The sequence below is a fragment of the Netta rufina genome (assembly GCF_964035555.1).
Source record: "Netta rufina genome assembly, chromosome: 3".
Lineage (NCBI taxonomy): Eukaryota > Metazoa > Chordata > Aves > Anseriformes > Anatidae > Netta > Netta rufina.
The window spans coordinates 77,587,483-77,604,767 of record NC_140125.1 but is presented as its reverse complement, the minus strand read 5'-3'; the positions used below and the strand labels follow the sequence as shown (position 1 = coordinate 77,604,767).

The window sequence follows — 17,285 nt, the reverse complement described above, 5'->3', positions numbered from 1 at the left end:
CAGAAGAGAAGACAAGGAGGATGTCTGTTGAGGCATTTTGGAAGTCTGAAATGTAGAAATTACAAGGGTAGCATGAAAAAAACAAACAAAAAAGTAAAGATAAATTGCATCACTCCAAGCAGGAGATAAGTAAACAGAAGGGATTTTCTTTTCAGACAGGAAGGAAAAGTCAAATTTTAGAAACACTGCAGAGAAAGAGCTACAACAAAAAAAGACATGCATGTCTTTTTTATTTGTTAACAGCAGCTAAAAATGGTAGATATAAGCCTTAAAACAAATAGTTAAATATATGTAGAAAGAAATGTTTTTCTAAGGGCTGTGACATTTCACTGATGTTTTCTGTCTAACCCCTGCTTTCTTTGTCCATGTTATGTGTCAGGAAGTTATCACTGGGAATACAGTGTTTTTTTTTTGTGGTGAGGTACAAACATATCTCCTCTGAGAAAGCGAACATCTTATCTTGTACAATGCACATCTGAATAAAATTTCACTCATGTCAGTGTCTCTGTTCCCAGAACTCTATCTTCTTGTACCACCTGAGCATCTGTTCCACTTCATTTAGCTCAGTCTTTCTACCAGAAAAAAAGAAAGGAGACATCCTGTAGTTAGAGAAGTTTCAGCTAGATGTTGGAACTCATCAAAGTTGGACTTCTGTCTATTTTTGTTTGCAGTCCCTGACCCACTATTTGGAGTGGACTTACACTGTGGTTAGTTTTGACCAGTTAACATCATTTTACTGTCTGGAGAAGATTTCTGAAGAATGTATTTAGGAGAACTCCCACCAAATAGGAGTAATTGTTTTATCTGGATGGTATTTAGTTTCTGCATCGGTATTTCTACCACTGTCCTTTGTAGCCATACAAGCGTAACTTTGTATCCTCTGTCACATTATTACTTGCAGTCGCCTCTCACAGATAAGTCCTTTGTAAATGTAGGTCTGTAGTCACGAAGTGTATGAAGAGTAGAAGCTTAATTTAAGTGAAACTGTGAGACACTGAAATCCAGAATTATAGTCCCGAGAAGTATAGTTTCCAAAACACTAACCTCTCCATCTCTTGAGAGGAAACAGGAAAAAAAAAAAAAAAAAAAGAAAAAAAAAAAAAAGAAAAAAAAACACGTTTCAGGTTTGTTTGCAAAGTTTAGTTAGTGCCAAAAATGCTGTGTGTACATGTATTTGTAGAAGTGCCTTCTATCTGAGCAGAGGTGAGCAGTTCAATGACTGTTACCTGCCCGAGCCTACCTACAAAGCAGATTCTCACACTCAAGGGTCTCTGAGACGGCCTTCCACCCCCAGTATTGACAGGCAAGCTCCTGTTATAATTTACTTGGGTAGGTATTGCTCGGAAAGCACAGAACCCACAGGCAGTTCTATTCAGGATGATGGTGCTGGTGCCTCTCTCTTGTATAACAGTTTACTGCACAGAGCAGTTCTTTCCCAGTTAAAGCAGCACTGGGTGGCTACACACACTGTGTCTGTTCTGTGGAGCTGAAACCAATTTTCAGTGAGTAAATGAAGAGTGATCATTCTGTTTAATTTGTTGGTTCTCCAATTGAGAAGTGGAGCTATTCAATAAACCTAGCAAAAGTTAAAACAAAATAATGTACTTTTTCATACAATGTGGAATGGACCTGTAGAATTCTATACCAGAGGACATTTTAGAGTGCTTTCAGAATGAACTGGACAAGTTTGTGGGGAAAAAAAATACATTGAGGGCTATTAAAAATAAGACAAACCTTTGATTCGGAAATGTCCCTGAGATCTAAATTGTTGGTAACTACAAATGTATTTTCAGGCAGTATCATTACGTGCTTGCCTATGCTCAAGCTTTTCTTTAGGGATCTGCTGTTGTATTCGGGACAAGGTAGACCTTTGGTCTATGACAGTATGGTCATTGTTATGCTCTATCTTTCAAAACTTTTCACATTCTGAGATGCCTAATAAGTCACGCTCATGTAGGAATTTAGATGGAGTCTGATTATGCATCCTCTGTCTGTGAATTGTTGGAATACTGCTTGTCTCAAAATGTTTTTAAAAGGTAGCTGACGTATCATAGCAGCAAAATGATAATTTAATAAATATGGGATTTTATAAATACAAGAATTTTAAAAATACATGAACTGAATGAGAAAGTTGAGTTGAGGATTATATCAAAATTATGTAAAGTGCAGGGGAAGCTGATGCAAAGTGATTTTTTCTAAAACAGAATGATTCCTAAGTAGAAAGGCAAGTGTTGCAGCTGAAAAACATCATTTCATCCTCACTTCCAATTGACAGTAAAAGCTTAGCATGCATCTAGCCAAGGATGTCACTAAGGTAGAGGAAATAATTCTCTTAAAATCTAGAAAAAACATAAATCTCGCTTTTAATCTGATTTAATCTGTGACGGAGAAAAATGCAAGTCACAAAATCTGGTAAACAAGAACACTGAAAATATAAAAAGAAGTGGACAGTAATTATGGAGGTATAAGAAAATATACAAGAATAATGAAATATTTGAAAGATATAAATTAATGACAAGGAACATTTAACACGAGAGTGAATGACATCAGGAAAATTTTAATACAGAAGTAGTAATAATCTGGCATATGGAATGTCGGTGACAGATAATTAAAATATCAGTGGAGAAAAGTTCTTTCCTCTTAATACTGACAAACTTGTTATCATAATCAGTGACGCTATTTGTATTTAATAACTAATTCTCACCCAAAATTGAAAAGGTAAGTATTAGAAGAAAAATATAAGTGAAATGTAGTCCAAAGGACAAATAATCTAATGGGTAAGGTCTTGACTTTGCCTGAAGAAAGGGGAATTCCTGTTCTACAACAGACTTCTTCTAAGGGAAGACACTTCATCTCTCGTTTTCTTTCCCCTCTGTAAAACTGGAATAAGAATGAATCATTCCCCACCTTCAGTAGTATCAGGAGAGCAAACATAGTTAAGATCATGAGGTGCCCAAGGCACTGTAGTTAGGGAGATTTTATTAAAATACCAGAAGGAACAGTGGCACGCACAAATAAGAATTCATGATAGATTTCATTTAGAGACTTGTTCTTTAAAATGGTCTCATCAGTTTCCTTCTGCAGAAGCTTCCAACGTGTGTATGTATAGATGGTTGAATATGCACATATAAAACCCATTTGCAAAAATGAATACTCAAGTACTCACATTTGGAAAAGTTGATCCCATTTTCAAATCCGGCTATAAATACTTTTACATAATAGGCCATGCTTTTGAAGAAGGGATACAGAAACCATCGTTCTAAGGTATATTCTAGTAGCTCGTATTTTAATATTCAATAAATCCAAGTCTGTCTAAACCTTCGTGGCTGTGGAGCTCGAATGCGATCAGCCTATTCAACAGAAGTTTCATGTGGCTAATATAAGCAGTGTGTGTTAGGTCAGTGGCACTACTTGAAGGAGCTGGACTGTTATTGTTAATTAAGAGTAAATATTTGCAAAATAAGCTTTTCTTTTTGTTCACGGTAACTAGCTTCCTTGCGCTCAGAGCTAAATCATCAACATGCAGCAGCAATTGACCAACTAAGGCACAACCATCAACAGGAACTGGTAGCTGCCAAAATGGAGCTTGAAAGAAGCATAGAACTTGGCAGAAGACAGGTAGGAGGCATTGCTGGCAACTTGTTGTAAAATAATCAGTGTTTGTTTTCTATTAGCTGGAGGCAATAACTGTTGTGGAAATGTAAGGAGGAATTTACTCTTTGAAAGTCAGCCAGCACCAGCAGGTAATGCATCCCTACCAGTTAACCTAAATTTTTTTGCTTAGCTTTTTCTTCCTTCAGCAAACTTCTTTAGAAGCTTAGTAAAGGCTGTCATATCAAGGCAGTTTCCATTTAGAGTTGTGCAGCCATCTTGGAGCAAACTGACTTGCCTTGGGGGGAAAGTGCTGATTCCTGCAAAATTCTACTTGTCCTCAGTGGCCAGCAGGACTTAAAAAGAAAAAAGAAAAAAACAACAAACAAACAAACAAAAAAAACTACTTCTCTCCAACACCAAAGTGATATGGTGTCAAATTATTGCTTCAAACAAAAATGTAGCTCAGTATCTTTTATTTTCAGCACCAAACTGGAAAAGATAAATTAGCTTCTGAAGAAAGTAGAGAAGACCTAACAAATTCATATGTAAAAACAAAACTCCTAAAGCTAGTAAGGATTACAATTGTTTTCATCAACCAAGTGATTCTTTCACTTATATCTTTAATTTTTCATGTTATACAGAATCAGTTTTTCCACTAGAAACTAAAATTTAAAGCTTCATCTCTATTTGAAAGGAAGACAGACTCCTGAAAAGTAGAGAACAAAGAAATTTCTTCATCTGCATACAGAATAGGCTTTTCAGGATTCACTTACTAATAGTCCAGTACCAGCGAAGTGGAGTGACTTACAAGTAGGTTAATAGAGGAAATGTTTGATTGGATATAGCCTTTACAGCATGACATTCAAGGATGAGCCTTTTTTATTTATTTATTTTTCCCTCCCATGTTCCTTGTGTCTTTATGGGTTTGAAAGCATGATCACTACAGGCAAAAATGTGGTGCTGTCAGCAACAATGAAAGAAAACATGGAGTATTTAATAGGATGTAGTTTCAATGTCCTGTTTAAGCTTAGAGACACCCACGGAGGATGTAAGAAACCAAATTAAAATTTAAGAGCATGTGTTTGATCCAACCAAATGCCTTGTACTTTTGACTTCAGCACAGTAAGCAGTTAGGTACATACTTCAGCTATACTGAAGGCAAAGCAATCACTTGTTTTTTCATGCATTGGGATGCCTATCACTTTACAGAGTCAGATGAACAAGATGCAGAGACATGAGAATGGGATGATTTTATTTGCTAATTTTTGAAATATTTAAATATGTGGACATAACATTTTTCTTAAATAACTTTTCATAACTTTTTTATTTTCCTTTTTTTTTTTTTTCATACAGCTTTAATATAGGCTTTCTATGGGGAGGAAGAGAGTTATTTTTAAAACTCTGTTTTTAAGGATATACAATAATATTTGTGCATTAGGATATGTTTGTGTTTCCTGGGTGCATAAAGGCACAAAACACAATTATACATAAAACTACTTCAAAATCTTTGCTTTTATTCTATTTGCACAAAAAGCAAGGTTTTTATTATTATGATATTAATTATTGTGCAACTGTAAGAAGTGGGATAGATGGGAATGGAAAACCCTGAAAAAGGTTTATCTTATTCTTTGCAAACTGGTTGTAAACGTTATCAAAACCATTGGGATTGGATCCAGATAAGTTTTCCAGATGTTAACTGGATTGGAATTTCTTAAGCGAAAAGAATGACTTTTATTGATTTATTGGACACAAAGTAAATATTATATAAACTAAAACCACACATTAGGGGCATTTTAAGTGATATTTTATACTAAGAAATTACAACAAACCAAAAACCAACACATGTAAGTGCAAACATTTACATAGATGGGCTGTACGACGTGTATTGTGCTGTGAGATATTTCTGACCCTTGTATTTGTATGTGCATTAGAGACTTCTGAATTATAGTGTTTATGGGCACAGTGCATACATCTTACACTATTTCATCCCATTGTATGGGGTTGTGAGGGGAAAAACAGATATGATTTTCCTTCAGCTTCCCCACATTGTATGTTCAAGAGGTAGAAATTCCTAAATTCCCAATCCCATAGTTCTTTGTAGTAGTTGTTTTTGTTGTTGTATGTATGGGCAAAAGGAAAATGTAGTGAAATACACAAACTTTATCAGGCAATGACAATGCTTTAAATTCTCTGACAAATGTTTACTTGTTACATAACTTTGATTACATTGTTAGCTGTACTTGCACACAAGAAAAAAAAAAAAAACAACTCTTAAGTTTTAATTGTAATTTGTGTCAGCATAAAAAAAAAAGAAAAAGAAAAAATATATTGAACAAAAAATTCTGCTTAGCTGTTGTCTTCTGAAAACAAGTATCGTGCTTTTGAGAGGCAAGTCTAAATAGTTTTTGCTGCTGCTACTTATGTCATAGGAGAAAGAATTTTTATGCCGAATATCAGACCTCCAAGATGAACTGAGACATCGAGACCATCATATAGCTGAACTGGACAAAGAGATTCTGCATCTTCATGACAATATAAGTGCATTGACCAAGGAACTAGAGTTTAAAGGGAAAGAAGTTCTTAGAATACGCAGTGAATCTAACCAACAGATCAGGTATGAATTTTTCCATTCTGAACTCAAACACTTATTGTCTCACATATTGTTTTACTTAAAATATTTTATCATTTGCAGCTTTTAATTTATCCTTTTAATCAAGGGGCAGTATATACCATTTAGTTTTCTTCATAAGAAGCTGTGCCCATTACTGGTACAGTTAGTGAATATTACCATACAGTTAAGCTGCATTTCAGTTACACACTTTGGCATATTTTAACAACAGTCTGCTCAAGTGTGGTTGTTTTTTTTTTTAAAAATTCATTATGCTTGTTTATTAAAAAATAAAAAAGCATTAAAGGAGACGCATATTCGATGAAATAAGCTAGAAGATTGGAGGACAGTAAGTAGTGGGTTTTGAAGAATAATTCCTTTCTGTGTTGTCTGGTATTTTGTAAAAGCCGTTAAAAGCATAGCAGAAATTCATGATGAACAAATCAGTCTGATTATAGAATAACTCTTTTTTTAACAAAAAATAAATTAAACAGGATGCATGAGCAAGATTTAAGCAAGAAACATGAGAAAGAGCTGGATGTCTTGGCAGCAGATCACATCAGAGAGAAACAAAGTATGCTGGCAGATTTTAATAAGACCCAAGAGCTGCTCAAGGAAATTAATTCAGCTTTACAAGTTTCGTAAGTTTTGTTGCATTAAAAAGTTTGTATGTAGCTGCATTTGAGTCAACATTAGTTCATTCTGATGTCCATAAGTCACTGAAGATACTGCAGAGGTGCAACAGTACAAAAACCTTACTGAAATATGAGGCCTATTGCTGTATTTGTTGGACAACACAATTGTTGTAAGCCTTAGGGGAATTAACCAAGATAATTGTTAGTGATTTGAGACCAAAAATTTTCAAGGAGGAAAGATATTAAATATGTGCTGTTCTTAAAAAAAATAAAATATTTTTTTCTCAAACATTAATGCATATTTTTGAGAATACAAAAGTTTCTTCAGCAAGTTTAAAACTAGTACAATAAGTACAATATTAGCTATTTAGAAGCTTGATTATACCAAATTAGTGTTGCAAACAGCTTCAGGTTTGCTAGGAAACCTAGGAAAATTAGTGTCTGAAATAGATTATATAAGTTTAATAGAATACTTATGATGTTTCTGAGTCAAAATGTCACCTGGGGTTAGACTATGTCAGGGCAGGAGTGGTGTGGTAATATGTTGTCTAGCCAGAGTTTTCTTGTCTTCCATGATCTTCATTCTTTATCTGTGTCTGTGATGTAGCCCATTTGGTCTGCAACCCAATGTTTCTTGCTAACGCTCCATAGGGCATTGAGAGCTTCCTGACACAAAGTGGTCACCGAGGGATTTGTATGTGCAGCACAAATTGTATGGCAGAGAGAATAACTGGTTCTAACTATATGATAGGAAATTCCTCCAAGTAAATAACAACTAATAATGGACAGTAAAACCTAAATGCATCTAATTCTGTCTTAACAATATGAGCACTCCAAGAGTGTCAATAATCGAGTATAAAATTCTAGTTCTTACTCCCTCGTAATCATACGCATGCATGACAGCTGTGCGTAACTATGTATTATACTCTGGGGATCTGTATGCAATAGCTTAACCTAGCATAAAATGTATACACGGAAATTAAGCCAGCAGAGCATATTGCTGTTCTGCTGAGTCAAAGGCATTTTCTGCAAATAAAAACAGTCATGTTGCTCATATTTGTAATGTTTTATATAAATAGATTACATAATCTCCTCAAGTTATTTACAGGTTGTTTGAAGGCTATAATTTAATATGCACTGTTTTTTCATTTGCAACACAAAGTCAAATTTACTTGTGGAATTAAGTTTGAGCTAAGACACCTTAAATTCATAGTTTTTTCCTTAGGAATATTTTTTTCACCTGGATCTCTTCTGAAACTTGGTACTCTGATCTATATGAATGCTGAATATGTGAGACAAGTATTTGAGTAGTTTCCTTTAGAACTATGTTTAGCATCATGAACATTGTGTCTGTTTCACAGATACACAGACATTTGAAATTATTGTGTGTCTTCAAAACTTGTTCTTTAAAAAGAAACAAGGAGATTTATGCAGTTACTTGCACGATTCCCCTCTCAGTTGGCTTATTTCACTTCTCTCCTTTAATGCTTTCCCACTAGGCATTTCAGATTTCTTCCTTTTTTTTTTTTTTTTTTTTCAAGCATTTATCAATTGTGGCATTTCTTTTAATTCACATATCCTAATATCCAGGTTTTATTGCTTTTCTTTTGCAGCTCATTCCTTTATTTCAACTCTAATGGTACTAAGTTGCTTTTGTGGAGAGGAGTTAGTTACCTGTTAGTCTTCGGTGTTCTTGGATATCTTTGTCCCATTATGTTCCACTTGAACTGAGGAAGATGGTGCCAGCATCCAGTATTATAAGCATGCGTCTTTATTCAGAGTAGTCACCTATTAAAAGAAAAATGATATTGTTTGGTTTATTCACTAAGAAAGTCAATTGCCAGCTTTTAAAATTTACATTATTATTAAATATAAAGCAATGTAGTTCTTTTATTATATGTTATAACCAGTCTCAGCTATGTCTGCTGTAGTTCTACTGTCCACTTTTTTTTTTTTGAGTGCCTTGTTTTCAGTCTGGCTTCCAAGAGGCCTCTTTTCAAAGAACTAATACTGCATGTACAAGAGGGATGTTAGGATTTTAGAATTTTGCAAAAAATTTCACTTACTGTAGCAAAGATTATTTATTTATTTATTTATTTATTTATTTATTTATTTTAACTAGACAAAGCTCAGTGTTAATATAGAATTAACTAACTTCAAAGAGAAAAGAAAATGATCTTCTGTTTTTATTCTTTGAAATCTCTTTTATACAAATCAAAGTTTTGACTTTATTCGCTCATCATTTAACACTGGATCAGACTAAAGGGGGTATTTTTCTTTCCTATAAAGTTTAGAAGAAATGGAAGAAAAATATAAAAACAGAGAATCGAGACCAGAAGACTTGCAGCTTATCTCAGAACTGAAAGACCTAATTGCAGAGCGGGACCAACTCATAAAGAAATTGATTGTAAGACTTTTATGCTCTCTTGGTTTAATATCTTGACAGGCATAAATGTTAATCTAATATGAAGTGTACAAAATTCATTAAAGAGCCAATGCTGATAGCATGTATTTGTATTCTTTAATACATTATTCCTGTGGTTCCAGTGCCTCATAATAGTAAAACTAATTAGATGCAAAGAGTTTTGTACAATCAAGCATAATACATTATTACAAAAAATATTGCAGTATGACCTTGATCAGACATATCCTATTTGCAATCTTGGAATAAGAAGTGAGCCATGTAAGCCAAATAAGAAATGGTCTCTTCTATGAGCTTTTTAAGAAGGTTTCCAATTTCCTGATGCACTGAGTTTCTCAAACTCACACTTCAGCAGCCTTGCTCAGATTAGTCTGATTAGATCCTAATTCAGAAGCAAGAAGGAATGAGGAAAGTTCAAAGTAACTAGAGATCAGAAGTCAACTATACTGTATCCTTACCAGTGTATAATCCAATGAGCTATACTCACTCTCTTACAACATGTACAACAGAACTGCATAAATAGAAATTATTTAGTATTTACATATAATAATATACAAAACATGAAATGTAGTTTTTAGAAATATCAGTTCCTTTAAAAAATGTAAGCATAAATTTATTTGAGATCACTTTCTAGGCAGATTTGGCCACTAACTGATTGAGAATGCATAAAAAGAAGTTTCTATTTGTTCTTCTTTTTAGGAGGACAAAAAGTTCTATCAGCTGGAGCTAGTTAACAGGGAGACTAACTACAACAAAGTGTTTAATGCAAGCCCAAATGTTGGTGTTATTAATCCATTGGTGAAGGTATGTTTCATGGGCTTCACTGCTAAAGTGAGAAATAAGAAATCTAAAGTTAGCATATAGTAAAAAAAAGAAATGTGTGTGCGTATGTACATATATCACTTTTTTTTTACTGAGTGACATGTTTAAAACAAGGAACATCATGTTTCCATTTGTCTCTCCTGATTTTTGTGTACATATTTGTTTCTTATGTACATGTATATATAACATAAAACACAGTTCCTTCTCACAAAACTCTGAAGTCAAAACAGAAAAGTGACCCTACAGAGGACATACATATAATAGAGAATAGTGACATATATATGTCACTATATAATATATATAATAGAGAATAGTAACGTCCTCATATATATAATATATAGCATATATATAATAGAGAATGGTAACATCCTCAATCAGCTTTATTTTCAAATGATTTTTATTGGTTATTATGGAAAATGCAAGGACAAATTTATTTTGCAGATGGTGCTCAGGATATAAGACCACTAGAAACACAGACGGAGCAGGGACACTAAAGAAAAGGAATAGGGGTGAAAAGAGGAAGAAGAAAAGTATGAGGAGAGCATAAAATGAGTCCGAGTAGAAAAAGACAGACTAATAATGGAGAATTGGAGTGACAAACTGGGTATGGAGTGTAAGGGCGGTAGGAGATAGAAGTCAGCCTCCAACCTTCTGAGTTACTGTTGCATCCTATATGAGCAAAAACACTTCAGTAGCAGCCTTTTCCAATTCTCTCCATCCTGGTGAACAGCAACCAATGGAGGCTACTGTACAAACAGGCGTAGTAGCCTCCCTGTCACTTAAAAAGCCAGCAACATTCCTACATGAAGAATAGTCTGCAGTTGGGTACCTTCATTCTGTCTCTTTCCATCACTTTAGCAGTAAGAATGAGTCCTCTGACATTTCCTTCTTCCTTGTAATAATCCATAGGTTATTTCACCTGCATGGAAAGGGAAGGGACTTTTCCCAGCTGTGAGGTCCACTTTGGAGCTAAACAAGCTCACGCAGGTATCAGAGAACAGTTGGAGTCGAAACATCCTTTATGCGTTCAGGAAATGGGTAACAAAAAAATTTCGGTTGAGATTCAGTTCAGTATTGATGCCTTAATTTATATGTCTGCATGCTAGTATCTACATGTGCACTGTGCGTCTAAATTCCTGTTAGAGCCAAGGGATATCTCATTAATGAAGCTTGCAACAGACTTGAGCATAGAGTAGGTATCTACTCTATATAGGGTGTGCAGAATCACTCTCTGAAGTTCTCTAGGCTATGTTGTTCACAACCATGTCAGTTATGAAGATTATATATAGAAACTCAGATTGCCACAAGTACAGACAGTATGGGAAAAAATAAAGATATACCAAATAAAGCAAAGTAGTTCTTGCACAATTCAGGGTTCTTTGACATTGGAATAATTTTACCTAAGATCGAGTTGTTTGGTTATCAAGGAAGCAGGTTGGGCAGAACGAATAGGATGTCACTGTGTAAAAGAAGGTCTGTCTCTGTCATTTAAGAGATCAGGCTGTGTTATTTAGCTAATCTTATGGTTTCACATCAGATGAGAGTATTTCTCAGTTCTCCACAAACTCAACAAATTGTCGACACTCTCCGACATTTTTCAGGAGTCCAGCAGCTCTGACAAGCTTACCTGCTGGTACCTAACTCATATGAATGTCTGCATAAAGGAACTTAGCAGTCCTGGTGTTGTCTCTGCTAGGCCCAAACTGATCTGAATGCTTTGTCTTTGTGTGAAAGGTTGTTTGAAAATTTTGGAAGCTTGTCTGAACCACTTCATTTTAAAGATGTGAAATTTAACCCTTGAGTATATAACTTTGTGTTTTGTGTGAAGTCTGAATTGTTTGGGAAAAGTACTTCAACATCAGATTTCCCTAAAGAAAATTCATATACTTTTATCATATGTTTCTAGCTCTTAAAATCCGTAAGACTTTGAAACAGTCTTATATTCCAGAACATTTTGATCTCTCATTTCATGAATTGTGGAACATGTTACTTTATCAAAGCACATGCTATGTTATTGGAGAATGAATTACAAACTGAAAATTTTATTATCTTTGAAATAATAAAATGACAGAATTTATGAGTTACTATATGCTTTGCATATTAATACAAAATTACAACCATTGCAGTATTTATTAGAGCTTTTTTCAAGTTTATGCAGTGGATCTGTTTAGTCTTTCATTGGTAGATCTGCGGTTTTGTAATACTTTGCATAAATTCCATAGCAACAATACACACAATTTAGATTCTCTAGATTTGACGGCTTCGGAAGTGTAGAGTTTTATAGAAAATAAGATACAAACTACAGTATTTTCAAAGTATTTATATAGATAAATACACTGTCCAGAAATGAGCCCATTGTGAAGTGCAGATTTAACTACAGTGTGTGCTATACACAGTTTTAATTACAGTGTGTATTACCTTGCAGGTGTGTTCTACATACATTTGGTTACTTTTAGCAAACTATTTTTCCATTCAGCCTGAGGAAGTACAGTGTTCAGGATGATTTTAGTTTAATCTTTTACAGCTAATGGCCTTCCTCTGTGATGGCCTTCCTCTACGTTTAGATGTAGAGCTTAGGGATATGGTTTAGTGGGGACTGTTAGCGTTAGGTCAGAGGTTGGACTCGATGATCTTGAGGTCTCTTCCAACCTAGAAATTCTGTGTGATTCTGTGTGATTCTGTGATTTAAAAACAAAACAAAACAAAAAACTTTTTTTTTTTTCTAGTATAGCTTTCTGTTCAATATATTATATTTCATTCTTAGTTTGACAAGCACATGCACCACTGGCCTACAGAGCAGTATTTGCACCTTTCAACTTTGAAGAGGTCAAGTAGTGAAATCAGATAGCAGGGAGCTAAACAGAAGAGTACAAACAAACAAATAGCAAGACTGTCTCCATTTGAACTGTAGGCCACCCATGAATAGAGCAGCTCTTCTTTTGAAAGTTTTTATTATGTACTCAATTAATAGATAATTCACAAGAATAGATTAATCTTATTTTTGTAAATAGGGTGTTTTCTTAATAGTTTTGTTGTTGACATGGAATATTGAATAGAAGTCAGAAAACACACATGGCATTGTCACAGTAATTTTTGAAGACCTAGAGAACTATTTGAACCATTTTTCTGCATGAAAATGTATAAGAGCACAGAGGATAAATACTCATTCCTTAGTATGATGTGTTATGGAGAGTAAAACAGTGAAATCGAAATAAAGTTCTTCAGTATTTTGTGTCCCCTGAATACTATCAGCAGTATTAAGAAAGGAAGAAGGTTCACTTGTGCCATCTGGTGTTTAGAAGTGTTAGCTGTAGCAGCTTTACCAGCCTGGCTTTTTTTTGAGCATCTGAACTCTCACACAGTATTATTTTCATCTTCAGCAGGATTGCTATAATGCTTACTGTAAGGGCATAACTGCATTTAAAGAAATGTAGCTGCTTTTCTAGGTTCCAAGTTTTACTGACCAAAATGTGCCTCGGTAATACGGTGAACCCTGTTTCAGAGATGTACTTTTTTCATCACTGAAATTTCATGTAATTATATTTGGCAGGAGAGCTGTTTCACTAATACTAAGAAAAGAAATAAGTAAAGATGAAAGGTTTAACAAAACCTTGGTGGAAAACTTACTATCTTAAGTGTTTTAGAATAGAGCAACATGTTATACTGGAAGATATTTAAAAATCATGTACTTGTTGATTATTACACTAAGTCTTAATAACTTAATCAACTTGATTAGAAATGTGTGAAGTTTGTGGTGGTCAGTTCTGGTCAAAGAAAACAGTAAAACTACTATAAGAAAAAAAAAATCCAGTCCATTCCAGTTGCTCTCCTTCCTATCCTGCCCCTTAGCCCCAGAAAAATAACACCACAAAAAAAAGAATAAAAATAAATAAATAAATAAATAAATAAAATCCTAAATTTGCAAATCTCCTCATCTGTCCTGGCACCTTCCTTACATTTGTTATTTTTAATGCAGCAAAAGAAGAAGAACGATAAATCAACAAACAGGTTTGTGAGTGTTCCCAATCTAAGTGCTCTGGAATCTAGCGGAGTGGGCAATGGACATCCTAACCGCCTGGACCCCATTCCCAACTCACCCATCCACGATATTGAGTTCAACAGCAGCAAACCACTGCCACAGCCAATACCACCCAAAGAGCCCAAGACGTTTTTGAGGTGAGCACTGCCTCACCAATCTTTTTTTCTTTTTCTTTTCTTAACTCAGGAAAATTTTGCTTTTGTACTGAGCCGAATCCCACTTGCTTTACGAACCTTTCAGAGGTACAAGTGCTATTATGAATTTTCAATTTTTACATAATATTTGTAACCTCTTTATAGTATTCCTTTTTATTGTAGACGTTGTTGAAACATGAAGTATTCTCTCACTTTTTCCTAAACCCTGAACTTTGAAAACCTCTCTAGATACCTTAACAGAATCATGTGCTTCCAATTGTTTACATATATGAACAATTGTTCTAAATGTTTGTGTTATTTGCTGATTGTCATTTAGGAAGTGATACCAGCACAGAATTTCTTTTATTCAGTATTGCGTGATGATGGTTTTATGTAAGAAAACTCTTCTCTGTGCTACATGAATGTTTTGTGTTTCCCCTTTCCCCACCAATATCAAACTGTTTCATAGGTGATTTTACTACCAAAACAGGAAACGTACACGCTTGGGTGCTTAATGCCGAGCTTCTGGTAGTTAAAATCAGCATTGAAGTCTAAAGTAATTCATAAATTCATACAGTAAATTATTAACTTTAAAATGGTTTCTTAGAGGTAGCATTTTAATTGTTTTGCTTTATGTGGCTACACATATTAAAGGCACTGAAGAAGTGCTGTATCCTGTGTTTAATAGGTACTGATCTTTTGCCTCCAAGTTGGCAGCTTAAAGTGATGTACAGAATTACCAATTCGCACCTGCCTGTTGATGCTTTCTTTTGGTTTAACGTGAAAGGCCACATACCTAGCAATTACTTATTATAAAAGGAAAAAAATAATAGAATATAAAATAGATGAGTAAAAACAGTTTATGGCAAGAAAACAATCTTTAAAAAAGTTAAGTAAGTTTACTTTTTCCTGTGCATGTCATGTGCATGACTGTGGTCAGGTATCTATAATATGCATGTGCATGAACTCGTGGACTGTGATGCTGGAGTTTCCATTCCAAAATGTTTTGTGCTTTGTATTATCCAGTAATACAGTAGGGATTTTTTATTATGGATTTTTATTGATAAAGGAGCTTAATTGTATAATTAGATCTAAATCAAATTAATTTTGCTCTTGATTATTTAATAAGGATTTTAATGGTTCAAAGGAGAATCAAATCTTGTTTTTCCCAGCATATTATCAAATATTAAATGTGTGCATGAACAACAATGCAAGTGATACTTGTGATCAGTGTAAAGTATTAAAACAGTCTGTATTTTTGTTCAGTTGCCAACCAGTCTCTGTGAGCACATGTCTATGAATATGATGCTTGCATCATATTTCTGAAAATTAACTTTGCCACAGGAAAAGGATGCTAAAAGAGGACCTTGTACAGTCACACTTTTCCAAGAAAACCCTTTTTATTCTTCTGAAAACACGTCTGTTTATGAGATTTTAAATTCCATTTCCCAAAGTATTATTTGCCCACCCTGTAATGTGGCTGCTGAACTGACTTGTCTGTGCTGCTGATGCTCTCCAATGGAGTGGATGATCACAGATTCTGTAGGGAGACATTAAATCATATCCAGAGGCACACTGATGATTAATCCAAGGAAAACCAGGCTATATTTTGTGTTGTTTTTTTTTGTTGTTGTTGTTGTTTTTTCCTCCTAACTTTGGTACTCTGTTTAGTTGTGGGTTAATTATTTTTTTTCTTTCTATGAATTTAGCCCTCCTCAGACTGATGCTTCACCAGTGGCTTCACCAGATCCACAACGCCAGGAGTGGTTTGCCCGATACTTCACATTCTGAGAGATGATTTGTTCTTGTGGCACAGCGTGACGTGGACTGTTTATCAGAGCATGACCTTAAGTAAACCCTCATGTGAACAAGCTTTCCTGTAATTTGTCAAACACTGTGAATGAGAAAGTATTTGTCTTTCTGATTTGAAAATGCACTGTATTTCATGTGATATTTGTTGGAATCACTTGACATGGTACTATATAATGTGTGTAATTATAACTATTATTTTTATTTAAAATGGAAGAACCTTTAAACTTTGTAAGTACAACATAATAAATTTTGGTAGAACAAACATAATGCTTTCCCCCTTTTTCCTATAAATGTTTTCTTTGATTTCAGGTAAGGCTTTCCCCCCCTAGAAAAAATCGCATGGTTGTTATAAATACAATTTAAATTGTAAAAGGAAAAAATATATATATCTCACTCTCTCTCCAATTTGGGCAAGGTATGTTTAATCCATCCCAATTCTATTATGTTAGCATTTTAAAAACTCTCCTCTTTCTAACATTTAAAAGCCTTTTTTCTAACATTTCAAAGGAAGAATGTGAAATAAATCAAAATCAGTGTAGCTGCTAGCCTTCAGAGCAGAGTGATTTTGACGAGACCATAAAAACAAAACAGATACTGTTCATTGGGGCAGGGGTTTTGACTTCTTAACTTCTGCTTCTGAGACTTTGCCCTCTAGTTATAATCTAAAACTTTATAACTTTATCATTGAGTTTAAGCAGAAACTGGATTCACAGATTATGTATTTATTTTATTAATACTAACAAAAACAAATGCTTGAAACCTTTAGAATACTATGTACTAAGTATCTCTGCATAAATCAAGAATCTACATTTTGAGCATGAAGTCCTGCTTTGGATAAAAATCATGTCTGAAAAAAAAAAAAGCCTACAAAAAAAAAACAAAACAACTTTTTCCCAGTTCTACTTATTACACATACAGATCTTGAGAACTGAATTACCTTCAATTGTCTATATTAAAGGGTTTTCTTGTCTTAAAACTAATCTATGAACATGTTTTTTCAGCTAGTGAGCATGATTCTCCAATCTACACCTTTTATGATGCCAGTGTTGTTCCAGAAATTTGCTGCAGTATATTGAAAAAGCCCATTGTCTCTTTTGTATTTTTTCATTCAAAGATTACCACAAAGTAATTCACACTGGTAGTCTCAGGGAGAAAATTGTCTCTTTGTTTTATGAATGTATTTTTAAGCTGAATCTCTTATCTTTTAAAAGCAGGAAAA

The 17,285-nt window shown here is 34.3% G+C and overlaps 1 protein-coding gene across 3 annotated transcripts in view; it reads left to right on the top strand.

The window, feature by feature from the left end:
• FAM184A (family with sequence similarity 184 member A) overlaps positions 1 to 16,709 on the top strand; it is a 50,303-nt gene extending 33,594 nt beyond the window's left edge. Inside the window, exons 11-17 of one of the 3 annotated variants that reach the window (XM_084283897.1) lie at positions 3,491 to 3,618; positions 6,024 to 6,208; positions 6,697 to 6,843; positions 9,127 to 9,244; positions 9,959 to 10,063; positions 14,058 to 14,257; positions 15,964 to 16,709. In XM_084283897.1, coding sequence (XP_084140023.1) covers positions 3,491 to 3,618; positions 6,024 to 6,208; positions 6,697 to 6,843; positions 9,127 to 9,244; positions 9,959 to 10,063; positions 14,058 to 14,257; positions 15,964 to 16,045 — 965 coding nt within the window. In that variant the 3' untranslated portion in view covers positions 16,046 to 16,709. The remainder of the gene's footprint in view (positions 1 to 3,490; positions 3,619 to 6,023; positions 6,209 to 6,696; positions 6,844 to 9,126; positions 9,245 to 9,958; positions 10,064 to 14,057; positions 14,258 to 15,963) is intronic. The other 2 variants (XM_084283898.1, XM_084283899.1) reach the window with 2 other exon arrangements.
• The last annotated feature ends 576 nt before the right edge of the window (positions 16,710 to 17,285 follow it).